The 17,259-nt window shown below is 37.4% G+C and overlaps 1 protein-coding gene across 1 annotated transcript in view; it reads right to left on the reverse strand.

Annotated features, from left to right (window-relative positions):
• Positions 1–17,259, reverse strand: part of gbe1b (glucan (1,4-alpha-), branching enzyme 1b) — a 127,159-nt gene that overhangs the window by 90,825 nt on the left and 19,075 nt on the right. Inside the window, exons 3-7 of the mRNA XM_015029438.1 lie at positions 14,994–15,109; positions 11,779–11,904; positions 7,233–7,368; positions 3,307–3,397; positions 1,685–1,894 (exon numbers count right to left, since the gene is read on the reverse strand). Of these exons, the coding sequence (XP_014884924.1) occupies positions 1,685–1,894; positions 3,307–3,397; positions 7,233–7,368; positions 11,779–11,904; positions 14,994–15,109 (679 nt within the window). The remainder of the gene's footprint in view (positions 1–1,684; positions 1,895–3,306; positions 3,398–7,232; positions 7,369–11,778; positions 11,905–14,993; positions 15,110–17,259) is intronic.

The raw sequence follows: 17,259 nt of genomic DNA on the forward strand, positions 1-17,259 counted from the left end.
TTTTTTTTTTTTTTTTTTTTTTTTTTTTCTCCCCTGTGTCCCGTCTTGGCATTTTAGGCACATTCATAATGATAATCAGCAATGTAACATAGATGGAAAATTTCCTATGTTAATGGCGCTGTATTCTTTAAAATTCAGAAGCATCAGTCACAGCACAGAAGTATCAGTCTAAGAAACCACATTTAGTAAATTTGGAAGTCACCAATAATCTTTATTGGGACAGCCATAATATATTGAGTGTTTTTACTGTTTTAATGTTAAAATGTTCATTTTTGGAAGATTCACTTATGGTGCAAAACATGCTGATCTCAGAGGAAATGTGGGCACCAGACTGTTTAAAAAAAGAAGGTCCAAACAAGACATTGTAATCACAACATAACTCCACTAATTAGTGGGACTACTGTAATACTTCCACATATAATATTCTGCAAGTCAGCTTCTTTATATGCTGACCTGAAAACTGGCGATGCCCCTAATTTTATGAAATACCTTAAGAGCTACATCATAATCATTCTACACACGAGGTTGAATGTGATTATAAACAGCTAAAAAGCACCCAGAAAGAGAAGCCCAGTCTCCCTTTAAATTTCAGTTGGGTTTTATTTGAAAGAAAGAAAAAAAAAAAGAACAAATGCAAAACAAAATAGTTTTTTCGTCAGGCAGCAAAGTGCCTCTACACTGTGAAAAGAGGCTGAAAATTTGGGATATAATGGCCCTCAAACAGGCTTTGTCAGGCTGGATTGCTGCTATTTGTAAGTAATATTGTTACTGTTACCCCACTCATCTCTTTAAAAATGCAGGACAGTAACATTTTGCCAAAGCTCCATCTACAAGGTTTTAGTAACCACGTCTAAACAGGAAAATATTCTGAGAAGAAGATCTTTGGGGAGCAAGGTTTTAGTTGAGGAAATTATTAATATATATGAAATACTAGTTGTGCTAATATTTCAGTTCAAACAAAAATGAATGTGTGTCAACACCAAAACAATTGTTTTATGTCTGGTCTCATGAGAGATACGATAAGGACATATTCAAACCTGGTGTGCAATTATTTTAAAGGGAATAACTCACAGCATGTGAAAGAAAACATTATATTTATGATTTACATTTATTTACAACAAATGACTGAAGTGTTTCCTAATTCAAGCATCTAATCCAGTTATATAGAAAATATTAAAGACTTGCATTTAGTTTACTGCTATAATTCGAGTCATATGGATAGAAGAAAAAATCATTATACCCCCTCCTATGCAAAAAAAGAAAGAAAATATATGGATCCACATGTACACAAATATTGTCTGAGTCATCCAGTTCATGCTTTATATAATGCTACTGTATTAATAATATAAAGAGTAAACAAGAACGCATTTAACTCTGACAGAAGAAACTTTTCAAAAAGAAAACATATTTACTCCCACTCCCCATTCATATATACAGTAAACGTGTTGTTGCCGGTATAATTTGAGATTTAGTCAGCTGTGTTATGTACATGTAACACTGATGTCACTCATATCAAAACTTTAACTTCATATTATCCATAATTTTAATTAATAGTAAGTATTTAAACTTTTCAGTTACGAATAAAATTATATTTAGTAATTCTATTAAGGAATTAGTGCTGATTTTAATGAGAATGATTTGGTAATAAAGATGAGTTAGTTGCTAGTGCTGTGGAGTGAAATACCTGGCGTAGTTAAAGAGGCGGCTGTCCCACAGAGTGTGTTCCCCTCTCGGCGGCGAGTGGAAGAAGCAGGAGTCGGACCCGTCGAAGGCATTAAGGCCATCCTCAGTGTTCTTGGACGCATGACTGTGGACAACATCCAGCAGCACCACAATGCCCATTGAATGAGCGACATCAATCAGCTCCTTCAGCTCATCTGGGGTACCATAGCGACTACGTGGACAAAAGACGGACACAGATTGAAAAAAATAAAAAAATTTAAAATAGGATTTTTTTTTTTTTTTTTTTTTTTTTAAATAGAGCTGACTTAAACGCCATCAAATCAACAGTCAGTCAGTGTCTAAAGGAGGAACCTAAGATGCATCACAACCATCATTTCCTGCATTACAGATCAGTGGATTAAAATGGATGTTTACAGCACTTCATGAGTTGGGGCGATTTTAGTAAAGATAGACAAAAAAAAATAAAAATAAAAATCACTCTACATTTGCAAAGCTTTAGATACATACTTCAAAAAGGCAAAAAGCCAAAGGCAGTACTAACACAGCGGATGGAGTACTAATGTGGTACTGAATGTTGCATGATGCTGAAAAATTTGAGTGTTATGAATGGAAGGGTAGCTAAACTATAAAAAAAAAAAAAAATTAAAAAAAAAAAAAAAAAAACTAAACAGTCATCTGCAAACATTCAGGCCTACTTACACATTTTAATCTACACATTTGCAAAATGTTTCAAATACATTTACATGATTTTCTGTGATAATTTCTGCTTAAACTAGAAACACATTACACACACTCTTTGCATGAACCTGAAAGATAGATCTATAGCATTCTCTCTGTCCTCCCAGACATAAGAGTGAACAAGCAAATTCACCCCTTATCTCAGTATACAAATTCTAAGTTTTTAAATTTGACTATCAGACAATCAAAGGGTGAAAGTGCAACATATACACTATTCTGAATGATACAGTATAAACAGAAGGAATAAGCATCTCTCAAAGACGATAAAGACTCTGGTCTATGTTTATCTATGAATCCCCCCACTCTATGGATTAACAGCAAACGTGTTTACAGAGAGATTATTGATGGTGCCAGACTGCCTAACCTTGATTTGAGGTGACTGTGCTGAAGCGGCTCACTCAGTTTACAACAGAGTGCAGTTATAGATACTACATGGAGTGGATAAAACTGTATAAATAGGGAAACTGCGACAAATACGCCTTTGAGTTCTAATCCCTCATAGTTCACTCCCGGCTGATTTGTTAACACCTGTGGTTACTGAAGCAGGTCATGAATCTCTATACTGGAAGCTGAACAAATGTGGCTCAGAGGATTCATCTCACTGCATTTATTTATTTTATTTACTTTATTTCAGTTTTTGGTCAGCATATGACAGGGGAGTGTGGTTCAGCATGGTAATTTCTGAATTAATGCACAAATACTGTCTGCAGAAGGATATGAAATGTGCATATGGATGAGCTTCTGCTCTATACATGATCATATAATCCTATTTCCAAACAAGAACCCAATACATATTGCATCTACTGCTGTTTAAACAATGCAGACAATACAAAACATAACTTGAAACAATTCTGTTTAAAAACATTTATTAAAATGAAGCTGTACCTGGAAGCAGCGAAGAAACTTGTAATCTGATATCCAAAACTTGCATAGTAGGCATGTTCCATGATCGCCATCAGCTGAATGCAATTGTAACCTGAAAAAGCATTAATAACTTTTTGGAATTTGCATTGCCTTGCACAAGTATTCATTGCACTTGAATGTTTTTCACATTTTCTGAACTTACAAAGACAAAATGAAGATAGTTTACAAAGACATTATGTCACCAATTAACAGTATCATTCATAGCTGTAATTTAAGTTAATGATCTACATGACACATTGTTTACATCCAATACAACATGTGCAGTTGAAAACTAACACGGAAAAACATAATGAACCAACATAGTGTTGGCAGCGTCATGCTGTAGAAAAGTTTTTCTTCATAATTGACAGGAATGTTAACATAAGTTTATAAGATTAAATGCAGATCATTACAAGAGGATTCTGCGAAAAAAATCTGACAGAATCTGAGTCTGTGGGGCTTCACATGTTTTTAGATTGGGGCACTTATTTTTTATTTGATCTAAAACTGTTTTTTTTGTTTGTTTGTTTTTGTTAATTTAACAAAGTCAGAGTTGTGACATGTATTTGTATTCAGCCCATCTAAGTAAAACCATGTAGCAACCAATAATTTGATCAAGGTCAAAAACATAATAACTACCGCAGTAATTTCGTCCGTTTTAAATGTAATAAAGTAAATAAAGTAATAACTTATCACCGTAACTTGTTTTGGCTCTCTGACAGTAAGTAAGTGCAATAAATGAAAATCTAGTTACCGCAGCTAATAATGGTCTCACATAAGCAAGACTGTAAATAGTTCCAGATCAGTCTAATTGGATGGACATTGTGAGGATACGCATTTCTAAGTCTGGCCACCAATTCTCAATAAGTTGCAGGTCTGGACTTTGACTAGGCGATTTTAAAAGTCCTCGAACTGCATGTTTAGAGTGGTTGTACTGGTTCAAAGAATCCATCAGAGGTGTGACTTTCTTTTCCTTCAGATGTCGGAGAAAATCATCTTTCCTTGACAAAAATCTTGGCAAGGCCGCCACACTCAGAGGATGTAGCAGATTTTTTTGCTTCTGCAGATCCACTCTGAGTCCTTCTCAGAGTGCGCATGCTAATACTGATTTCATTAACAATGTGCAGCCGCCTCAGTATATGTCCATGTCTTAGAAAGCCTGATGTAAAACTTGACTAGTTCATGGAAATTAGCCGTTGTACTAACCTTGATTATGCATGCACTAAAAGCACACTACCGCCACCATCTGGATGACATTATGTTTATGCAGTAGAATTATCACGTTTATACATTATATTATGGTTGCACGATATATTATCAAGTTTGTACAGCATAATTATGTTGCAACGGGACAGTGTTCAACAAATTTTCTTACGTCACAGCAATACACTTCAGTGGTTGACTAAGCGAAATGTAATAATTGGTCCCCTACATGTGACAAGCAAATGGCAAGGAGCTTGTGATGCAAACAGAGTTTTCCGTCTGTAACAGCCAGTTCTAGCTTCATTAGTTGTTTCCACACAGGTTTGTTAAGCACCTTTTTTTCCTCATAAAAATGTTGGATCAGTAAACCAATACCGTTTATTTCTGGTCTTGAAACAGAGGCGAGCTTGTTTCATCAGTAACAGCGCAAAATCTCTGCATCTCCATTTTTAAAGGACGGTATGATGGTGCTTTCTGCTTTACACAGCTTCCCCTCGAGCAGTTCAGAGAAAGTTTAAAATCAGGTCAAACTCAGTTCATGCTGCAGAGGCTGTGTGAGTTCATGATTTGGTGATTATATTTCAGCGTTTTTTTTTTGTTTTTTTTGAAGCAGCTGTGCTTCAAAGTTATACTATATTATTAAAATGCATACATACGTTCCAACTTTAAATGCGAAGTATTGACATCAATTAGCACTTTAAATTGTTATTTCATCAAAGCTCTGCCTGAATTCATGACTATTACATCTATCTGCCTCTATCTGCCTCAATAAAGCATCTCCAGCATGATGTTGCTACAAACTTATTTCTGGTTGCCACATAAAAAAAAAAAAAAAATGGAGAAAAAGAAATCACAGGGGATTGAATAATTTTGCAAAGCACTGTATGCAACATTGGATCCAGATGGGATTGTGGGTAAAACTGCTAAATCGTGTGTGGCGATGAAATAAGAGTTAAATACGTTTTGATAGAAAGGAAGTGTTGCTTAATATCGTGGTGCTTTTTTTTGTTACTAAGAGCTTTGCATCATGTCTGTTTGGACGGTTCAAGATGGTGGGGGGTCTCAGTCCTGTCAGCATCTCCTTTCATATGATTCATTTAACAGGCGCCTGCTGTTTGAATCGTTCCCAAAACAAGCATGCAATAAATTGGCCATGCGGCAGAAGCAAAGCACTGCAAAGCCAGTATGAAAGTGTCTTGAGTACTGTATGACGGTTTCCGTTTTTTTTTTTTTTTTCGAATGCACTTAGCTGCATTAATTTAGCACAGGAGGTATCTGAAACCTATAGTTTCTTTTCCTTCTTCAAACCCTGATTCTATGTGACCTGTGCCAGTCGAAGTGTACTAATGAGCTCCAGGCATTTCCTCTTCGACACCAGCTCTAGCACCTTTGTACAAGCTCAGGCAAAAGGGAAACACCGACTATTAGAGTTAGGAGGTCATGTACGACATTTCAAAAAAGACCTAGAAAAACTGTCTATGAATAAGAGAACAACAGGCTTCTAAAGTGCCGCTGAGCACTCCAGTGGGAGGCCCCAAGGTTTTTTATTGTTGTCTGGAGCACAATTATTTATATATATATATATATACATATATATCTTTTCAGGCAAAGGGAGAAAGAGAGAAAACTTTACCTCTGAAGGAGTGTGACAAAGCACTGGGGTGAGAGGAAGTTCCTCTTTTTTTATATTTATATATGTACACTCTCCTCAGTCAAGAAAATGAAATGGCAGGCAGAGTCAGCCATCACTGGAGACGATGAAATTTAGCCTCCTAGTGAATCCTATTGTGCAAAATCCCTGAGCTGTTGCAGGTGGATTCTTTGACAGCATTTAATCTGGCAGTTTCTTTACCCGCTAAACAAGATGACACAAGCAGGAAAACAGCATTTATCACAAGTCTCCTGGTGTGCTGCACCAGTCATATTGGCGCCTTTTAATAAAGCGACGGCAAGAAGGTGTGCGCTTACATACAAAGTAATGCAATACCTCATATGTAGAGCTGCAAAATGATACCAGTGGTGAATTTAACTATTGATATTTAAAGCTTGGTTTAGGTAAATGTACTAATTGGTTGTTTAATAAGGTACAAGACCCAAGATTCATATTGTTGATGCTGGTGAACCAATGGCTTCTTCCTTGCAGAATTACCTTTTAGCACATGTCTACAATACATGTTTCACTGCAAATAATGAAGCTCCTTTACCAGCTTCAGCTCACATCTTTACAGGCATATCCTTTAAATCATCAGTTTTGCTGTGACTTGAGATTGGAAGGCCTCTTTACAAAACACTGCCCAATGGTCAGAGATCCCTTTAGGTCGTGTCAGTACACAGGGTGCTTAGGTGACTTTTTGCACAGGGAATGTGACAGGTCTGCCACAGAGAAATACTGCTCCTGGAGGAGCAGTGGTACTCAATGCAGTAAAGCTTGTCTGCTGTGTTATGGGCCAGTGCTGATAGAAATACCTTCAGCTATTTATATAAAAAAGGACAAACAAGAAAAAGTGGGAATTTCTTTGTTTTCTTGGCAGATCGTTGGGTCCAAATTGTGTATGCGAAGTGAGGTATACAACCACGGTTTTACATTCGCCTCGTCTCTGGCGAGTGTGTGATGCTTTTTAGCTCAATTTAAGATCAGTCTGAGCCACATGAAGACAACAAAATAAATAAGAGACCTAAGAAGGAAAATAATCCCACTGTCTTACCTAAATCTTTTATTCGAGGAAGCACATTGTGTGTGAAGTTGTTGTACGAGGCGACCTTCGGCTCTGGGGACCCGATGCCAACATGGGCTTCGTAAATTCTCAGGCTCTTGGGTTTCTTTGGCCGAGGATGGATGTGCTGCAAATGCCAAAAACAGTATGACAAACGATGAAGATAACAGAGGACAGTTTCAGAGTAAAAAAAGAAAAAGTACAATAAATGAAAATGATATGTGCATCTTTGCTTAAACATTTTGCAAGGAATGAATCACTTTACAAATGCCTTCCAAAAATATTCACAACCTTTGAATAATTTCAAACTTTGTCATGTTACAGCCACAAACCTCCGTGAAAGTATTGACTTTTTATGTCAAAGACCAATACAAAATAGTGCTCAATTGTACAGTGAAGGTAAAGATTATATCTCAATGTTCACAAATAAAAATAATTTTAAAAAAAGTAAATTGTGTATTTAGTACACTTTACTCTCATACCCCAAATAAAATTGCACACCAAGAGGAAAATGCCAACGTTTTTTCAATGTGGTAAACACTAAAAAAATACTTTACCCTGAAAAATAATTGAAGGAATAGTTTAGCTCACAGCATTTTTGTGTCAGTAACCTAAGTCCTAGATCAGTTTTAGAATGTGTACCAGAACTTGAAAATTCGTCTTCAGATATTCTTTATTCAAGGTGTTCAATCTGAGTTTCTGTTTGAGTAAAACCAGTGCTAAGCACACTTTTGCTAATCCGCTAAGACGCTTCCACTAAATACTACTGTAATACAACGTTGTAGCATTAGTGGAGCTAATATTTATGATTAGTGCTTTAAAGTTAGCACAACTAACTTCTTAGAGGAGACTACCAAAATAATAATAAACCATACAAAGCTTGTAGAGACATACCGTATTTTCTGGACTATAAAGCGTATAGAGCGCACCGTACTATAAGCCGCACCTACATTTTTTTTTGAGACAAAAAAAGGCTATAAGACCAGGCTATAAGACGCTGGTACCTCTGCCGCTCTCGGATTTCCATAAGAACGCAGCAGAGGGCTGCATCCTAATAAATCTGCTGGATTTATTAAGGACGCAGACCTCCGTCTCCAATGCCGAACCATGGATTCGTTCACTCTGAGCTTACGTGCAGCGGCTCTTTGTACTGCCAGATCGATAGCTTTCAACTTAAAGGCTACATCATATGAGCTTGAAAACATTTATCTGCCGTGCCTGCTGCTAGCATGTGCTTGTTCTAAATGAAAATTAGCACTTCCTTCTTTGATTTCCAATTTTTACTTCCAATGATTCACTTCTTGCTAAAGAGCTCCCTGGTGGTTGAAGAAAAATCCACAGAAAACCCGCACCGGGTTATAAGCTGCATGGTACAAAGCGTGGGAAAAAAGTAGCGGCTTACAGTCTGAAAAATACAGTATATTTGCTGTAGACAAATTGTCAGAAAACTTCTTCTGGTTTTCAGTTTATACTCTACTTTGCATTGGTCTCAGCATATTAAACCCTACATTTTGAAAACTAACAATATGTTTGAATATTTTTGCAAGGTGCTGTCCCAATAGTTCCCTTAGTCTGTAATTTAAAAAAAAAAAAAAAAAAGGAGAAGGGCTTGTTTTATATATAGACAAAATTTCCTGAGAGCTACCCACAGGGCCTTGAACCCTCTAGCTGAAGTACATGATTGAGGCACTTGTAAATAAAACAAATATAGCGCCAGTGAGAGGCCCCAACTAATTAAAATGGTGCCAAATAACCAACGATAAGGAAAGCAAGGTGGACGCTAATAGCCTCTTAGTGTTTTTCCCTTGTTCACTCTTGAGCCAAGAACATCAAGTAGTACTGAGAAACATTGAGACCCTCTGAAAAATCTGTTTTTATCTATAAACTATTTAAGAATAAAGCAAAAACCTCCCATAAAAAATGTAAGGCTCATTTAAAATGAAGGAGCATGTTATTCAAAGCAAGAGAAAGGGAAACGCATCACAATCTAGTTTCAGATGCACAAATTCAAAATGATATACTTTGATGTGGCACCAAACTATCAAAGCCGCATTGAGGCTTTTAACAATTAAATGGAAAAACAACTAATTAATTATTTAAGATTAGCTATTAATGACTATAAACAGTTACTCTTCTGGCAGAAGGCACTTTAGACACTCCTGATAAAAGTTTAAGAACAGGGAACAACGTTACAAGTTTTAGAATTTCAACCTGCTGGCAAGCAACAAGGTTGAAATTTGAGCACAAAAAGACAAAAAGAAGAAACAAAAATAGGAGTAAAAAGATGTAGAATAATCAAATTATTAAAGACGACATGTAATGCGAGACTGACGATAGAGCTGCCCCCAAAGAAAAACCTCAACCAGATGTAAAGTGTCAAAAAAGGCTAAGAAGAAAGCAGGCCTATTGCTGAAATTGTTGATGCGTTGTTTATGCAAGTGTTTAGGGAATCAACTACTTTAGTAAACATCCTTCGCTATACATACCTGAATGTTTTTATCCAGATTTAAATCAGATGAAAACATGCAAGATAGTCTATAACAAGGTTGTTACTTCACTGGAAGAAATCCTCCACCCCAGTCGTCACAAGAAAGCCAAAGGTTCGAAGGTAACCTTTGGCTATTTACATCTTCACATAGCCAACATACCAAACTGTGGGTTGATATCCCCTCGTGCTGTGAAGTTTCTTTGTTCCAGTGAAGGGAAAAGTTTCCTGACTAGGATGGAACTTTTTCTTTGTCATGCCAGTGATGTTCGGAGCCATCAGTACCATCCAGATCAAACTTTTTTTTTTTTCTCAAAGAGAAACTTTCTTCTTTCTTTCAATGTCCAGTGTATGGTTGTCCCTTGCAAAGTGTAAATGAATACGTTTTGGACAGGGAGAAGACGTGACCGTTTTTGTTCTTCAAGTTCTTCTTTCACAGATGCCATATTGTAGTTAATGGGCTCCAATCAGCATGCAAGAGCCTTAATGTGGGCTAAGGATCTGCCTGTGTCTTTACAGACAGCCTGTCAGATCCTTCAGCTCAGTGCAAGTGAAATTTCTTTGGTCTATCCCATAACTTTCTCATCCAACCCTCATCTAATTTCTTTTAAGAAATTTGAAGTGACTGACTTTCTGTGTCCGACCTCTGCATTGACGGCATGTTGCGAGAGGCCTTGCTTGCGAAGCTCTTTAATGCAGCCATGTTCAAAGACAGAAAGTAATTTTGCTTTTACCCTCAGGGGCTGAGGAGTGTGAGTGTCTGACAGAAAATGACACAAAAGCTAGACTTGTTAACAGATTTTGACATTTTACAATTATGGTCTTAAACTTCATTTTGGCATTCAGAGGTGGATTTGCTGGTCTACTGTAGATCACTGCACATAAAAATATTGGCAATCAAGATGGAAATGTGGTCAGAAGGTTTTAGCCTCGACTCTCCCATGGTGGCCCTTATCTCTTTCTCACTGTTGAAGCATGAACACCAAATGCAAGTGGATTTTGTAGCAGTGGGCATATTTTTTGTCTTCTGTAATTTTGGTAGGCTGGTTACTCCCGAGAAGATTTACCACTTTTCAGCATTTTTTTTTGCCATCTGTGGGTTTCACTATAGAGTTGCTGGAGCTTTAGAAATGGCTTGGTAACATTTTGTTTCTTCTCTGTGGCTGGCTCGATACTCCATGAAAAGTTTCCTACGGTTCCATATTTGTAGATAATGGCTCTGACTGTGGTTCAATGAAGTCAAAACGCGTTAGGAACTGAATTTGAAATCTTTACAAGTTTGTTACATTCTGGTAGTCCCTTGTCTGATTTTTTATTTCTTTAGATTAGGGCATGATGCATTGCTTTTTAAGATCTGTAGGTCAATGGTCTGTAGGTCAGACAGGTTCTGTTAAACGGCTTATTGATTCTACAGGTCAGGCCGTTATCAGGCCTGGGTGTGACTAGTGAAAATGAACCAAATAATTTGATTAATCGCAGCAGTTTCATAAATTAAAATTGTGACAATTGCTTTTCACAAAAGCCCAAGTTGGTTTAGATAGCATAAAGATATAATATAAGTTTTTTTTTTTGTCCTTCATTGTCTGACATTAAAATGTAATCTCATACGTTGAAGTATGACAAAAAAGTTCAATTGGAAGGAATCTGTATGTCATTAAACAATTTTTAATGACATGTGAAAAGGTGAAAAGGGAACATTTCCAATGATTTTTGGTATTATTAGACAAAGATAAACAATACACAATTATTGGTCTAGTCAAACGTGGTCTGGAATATTCTGAACTCAAAATATTTAAAACCCAATTTGTGATTTGAGAAACATTTACAAGTGGAAAAAAGGGATTCTTGTTTTTTCCTGTTATATTGCCAAAGTCTTTCTCATGTCGTTCTTGTGAACCAAGTAATGTGAATCACCTCGTATCGTGGCGTGGATGTTTTGTTCCACTCACTAGTCATCAACTAGTCATTTAAATAAAACAAGATGCCAAATACATAGTTAAGACAAGCATAAAATAAATAAACAATTCAACCATTCATAAAATTCTTGCTTACAACATAAGGCTGAGGGGGATCCCAGTGAACCCAGTCGTAGATGACAGATTTCTCCTCCCTGGTCACATATTTTGCCCAAGGCGAGATCCTGTAGAGGCGCTCGCCATCCTTAGTGTGAACTACCACCTGGGGAAATAAGATAAATGAGTGTTATGTTAAAGCAAGGACACCTTGAGTGATAGAAGGTGGACACAAAAACAGCCACTACAGTCAGCTGGCATACGGTTAGAGAACAAAAGCAACTTTGCATTGCCTGATGAGGTGGAATGATAATGAAAAACAATTCAAACCCAAAATGAGCCCAAGATTTGCAGGATGTAACATTTCCAAAGTTAAACACTTAAATGCAGATAAGAAGAGGAAATCTTTGAAAGTCATCAAAGGCTGAGACTCCTGCGCATATCTTCCTCTAAATGTTTGTGATTTTACAGCCTGCACTTATTTACGCCTTCCAGCCATGAAATGCTTACATCATAAAACTGAGACATTAGTCTCTTTCCATTACACAGAGAGAATGTGCAGACTGTTCAACCAATAAACTAAACATTTTTTAGAAATCTTTCATCATAAAAAACACACTTCTGTTCCATCTCCCTGCTCTGCGGCACAAAATGTATAACTCTGTATCTTTCTCAGCGAAAACAAGGCGACAAGCTGCAAAGTATTGACCAGAACACTAAGTGAACCTGGATTTGGTGGTGATTATGCTGCATTATATTTGCCTGTATGGGGCAACTCTGATTGGTTTTTAAAACAGCAACTTACTGGCTTATCTCGAGAAGGGATTTGAGCCAGGGAACAAATTAGAAAGAAAAAAAAAAAACACGACAAAAAAAAGAAGAAAAAAAAACAGAACGTCTAAATCATTATTCCTTGCCTTTCATCCATTATGTCCTGCAATTGGGGTTTGGATGGGGCTAAAATAAACACACTTTGGAAATCTGACAAGTTACTTTGCTCCCATTGTCGAATAATAAAGGAGAAAAACAGTGTGGGAGCTGGGGAAAAACCCACCAAGAAATCGACGTATTACCCACAGTATGTGTTCGCCCTATTTTGTCCCCTGCAGAAACGGGCATTAGAACTCAAGTAAATCTGGCCACCGTTGTGAAGTAATGACCGCTCCAATGCCACCTGCCTGTGAGCCGGTAGCCAGACTCCCCTCTGGGGTTTTTTCATTATGGGCAGGCCACCTAGGAGTTAGCTGCCTGGTTCCCAGTATGACAAGCTTCATAGTTTATAGGATTAGGAAAAGATAGTTAGATAAATGGACTGGCATAAAGCCTGACAGAGTCCTGGTCCTTCAGACAAATTGGCCAGAATTAGGAACATTAGAGAAAACTTTGACTGCTGGGCAAACTGAAACACTGCCTGAGCCAGAAGAACAACTTGGAGCTGGTCAGTGTGCAAGAAGTAAAGTGAGGCTAAAACATAAAAATATTTGTTTTATCACTTCAGCTGCTGATTTGCTGTTTGCACACAGTCACGGGTATGAAAATCACTGTTTTTGAGGGAGGTTACAGTATGATAAAAAAAACAACAAACATCTTATAAGACAAGACGTGTGCATAAGTTTGAATTTACTGTGACCCCAACAGGGTCAATCTGATGCCTACTGGCTGAATTGTATACATTTTGAATAAATCTTCTTATGTAAAACAGCTTTATTCACTTTTTGTAACCATCAACAACCCTCTGGCATAATTCTAGCTTTTGACACCAGATCATATAAAATCGGTTCGTTTCTTGCTGTAGATGTTGTTGAGAATGATCTACCGTCTTTTTTCAACAGGGTTAAAGTTGGGGCCATTCCAAAGCATTAGTGTTTTATCTTGTGTATTCCAAATCCAGTTGTGATGAACGATTGTCCTTTTGGAAAACCGAGTTATGTCCAAGTTCCACAACTGTTGCTTCAAAGTGAAGTTTAGGAATTTGGAGGTGCTTCTCCATCACCAGCATCATGGTACTGCTAGCATACTTGACAGCTGTACAAGTCAAATCTCGTTTCCTCCAAACATTCTTCTTGTCATTATGCTCAGGTGTTTAAGCAGTTTGTAGTTTGGGTTATAAACTGGATTGATTTGGGTGTTCCAGCAAGAAAATGATTTCAAATTCATATTAAATAAGGCTTGGAATGGACAAGGCTAGAGACTAAGGTCAAAATTACCACACTGAAAAAGAACTCATAACTACTCAAAGTGTGTGTGTGAAATTTTGAACTGATGCAGATAAGAACTCCCCCTTGTGTAATTGTTGTATAATCCACCTGGAAAAAATAAATAGTTAAAGTACATCACTAAAAGCCAGAAATAAATAGGACATTGATGCCACTGATGAGTGCGTTTATACCTCTGACCAGCATTAAAATAGAATTTTTGCATTTTCCATGCCAAAGCAACCCCCACAAAGGGACAAAACCCGTTTATGAAGAAAAATTAGGCCTCGAACAAAGGGGATGGGAGGGCAAACCGCTCTCCATGAGAGTGATCGGAGGTAGGCTTTTGCATCCGCAAGGGAGAGCTGTGGAACTAATTCCAAAGTGGAGCTCACAGCAAGACTGCTATTCATCGGCAGCAGGGGTGCACAAGGAAAGGCCAGGTGCCAGCATTTCCATCTGCTTCTTATCGTCCTTAGACTGACCTCTGCAGACAATGGGAGCTGGGCATGCGGTCCGGGGCACAAGACTGTGCCAGAGATGACCCGTTCCCAAGGAGAGAGCCCATAGCGATGCCATCCTCTCCTCGTCTGGCATCACAATTTTTAGGTTATTTCTCATGCATGCTGAGACAATGCATAAGGGGAGGTGCATCGTTTGCATTTAACCCTGAGGAATTATTTACTGAAGCTTAAAACTAATCATGTACATGGACTGCGGGGTGCATTTTGAACCGGGAGGGGGGAAAAAAACGGAAGAAAAGAAAAGAGAGCACAGCCCTGAGGTATTCCTCACAGTGTGCAGATGGAAGCTGAAATCAAAGCCATCAGATGGGGATCTTCAGGTGTATCTGCTCTCCACTGTGCAGTCTGTGTACATATAGTAATCTCACTTCTGCCCTGTGATTATGACATGTTGTTGATGGCGACACGCCAGGTTTCCCCTCAGTTCATAAGACACCGCACACGACAGCTTGAAAGTGACAACTCTCTGCTCCGTCACGGCCAGACGTCTCCCACTGAGGGCGTGAAAAGAAGCATGAAGACATTCTGTTCTTTACCTTCAGCCTGGTGCGATGATCCACAGCTGGAGAGTTGTCAGACTTAGGTGGAATAGTCAATTCCCACTTGCCAAACTCTTTCTTGGAGTAAGGGTGAGAGAATTTGTCCCAGCCATCTTTGGGGAAACAAACAGAATTTAAACTCTTTAAATTCAGCTTATTTACAAATTTCAGTATTTTGATCAGGTCCTGATGACAATAAATGCATGAGTTAGATCAATGAATTAAAGAAAGACAATGTGTATATGTTGTAACCTTTTTTCGTGGTAGGTCTCTGCATTTATTAAGAAACATACAGCTGTGATTCTTCAGACGACAGTAATGGTTCAGTTTAAACCACATTTCCATTACTCATCTCCATCTTTCCTTTGGGATCACAACAATGCAGAACGACTTTTACACTACAAATATTAACATCCCCAAATTTGAAAGTCATTAAATGTGACTCATTTCATTCATTCCAGATATGAAAAAAATTACAATTCTCCAGAAAAATGCACAATTTGGCCAAATCACATTCCCCTTCCAGAAAATAAAATTCAAAAAGCACAAAAAAAAAATCAAAGGTATCAAAAAGTGTAAACACAAGGAACAGTTCATTTCTGTCAGTGCTCCATTTTTCTTTCCGACTTCTATGATCTATTTTCACACGCTCCCTCACAAAAACGCCCTTACATAACCCCTTGCTGTTGTGTTTGATCTCTCTACTGATCTTTGGGTCATGTGACTATTGCAACAGAGAATACAGCAGAGGCCCCCCTACATCCAAAAAGAAAAAAAAAAAAAAAACTGATCAGACTGCATCGTAAATTCTATATTTAAAGGCAACAACATTCCCAGTTGTCTACGACTGACAGAACACAAAACATTTATTATAAAGTGACCACCCTGGCCTGTCAATTTAAGATGTTTTCATTCTGCAACGCATATCTGCTTGCTATTCATGAGTGGAAACAAGGCAAGGATAGAAAATGAATCACAGGAGATGCGCTAGAAGTGTTGGGGTGCAACCCCAGCATTTTCACAGGTAGAAAGTCATATTTTTGCACCATTTATTTATCTCCCTTAGCCTAAACTCGACTGAAAAAAAACAAACAAAAAAAACAAAAAACAAAAAGAAAACAGTGCATTATGCATCCAACCTGCACCATATTCATGACTAGGGCTGCTGGGCTGTTTCCACATTTGCTATGAAATTGAAATCAAATAATATGACTGAGCCGTGTCAAAATGTAATCTCTCACTGAATTGAATGTTGGAATTGAGCTGCTGCCCAAGGTCTTGGGAAGATAATTAAAAAGGAGAAGGAAGTGTAGGAATACAGAGAGAGGAAAGCGCAGACACGGAGCTAACTAGCACAAAAATGAACAAAAAACAAATTGATACATTTCCACTTTTGCACACAGAATCAATCCCAGGGTATTAACATTTCCACTAATGCTAATAATATCGTTTTCACTGTAGCAAAGAGATAAGAGTTGTACCGTCCTGCTGCCTTCTGGGTAGAAGTTGGTCTTCCGATGTGGTTTTAAAAATATTCCAGAAGAACTATCTTGAACATTTAACCTCTATTGAAGATATTTTTATGGATGTTAGCCATCACAGATTTTCTGAGGGGAAAAAACCCTCACATTTCCTCAATAAAGAGGAATAAATTTCAAATGATTGCCTAGTAGCCAAAAATAATTTATGGTAAACTGTTCAATTTAAAAAATAAATAAAGGGATATGGCAGATGTTTTATCAAAGAAGTATTTTCAACAGAATAATGTGTTTTGTTATAGAGAGTGATGCACAAATATAGTATCAGCTTTGGTTAGGATGTGTAAAAAGTCCCAAATGGATTGATTTTTTTTTTTTTTTTTTGCTGAGAACATTTTTTTAAAAAAGAAGGTCATTGTTAATTTTGAAAATGTTCATTTAGGAGTTAAAACGATTGTCTTGCACATTTTATTAACAAAAACACTGATGGCACAACTATTTGTACTTTCTCCTCTCATCTCCTAGATCATATTTTTATTCTTCCAGAACATGGAATCAAGTCTGGAAAACTGGAATTTAACCATACCAGGAAAATGATTATCAAATGCTGTAGTTTTCCTGAGCTTACAAACCATGGAGGTTTTCTGTCAAACAAAAAGAGTTTGAGATCATTGGTTTACGTATGCAATCATTCCTAGTCTCTCATCTGTGCATGCTTTTTTTTTTTTTTTTTTTTTTTTTTTTTTTCGGGTGTTTTTGTTCTACCTTTTTTTTGTTTCTCTCTT

The sequence above is a fragment of the Poecilia latipinna genome, unplaced genomic scaffold (assembly GCF_001443285.1).
Source record: "Poecilia latipinna isolate Pla-1442-1.1 unplaced genomic scaffold, P_latipinna-1.0 Scaffold10, whole genome shotgun sequence".
In the NCBI taxonomy this organism is placed as follows: Eukaryota; Metazoa; Chordata; class Actinopteri; order Cyprinodontiformes; family Poeciliidae; genus Poecilia; species Poecilia latipinna.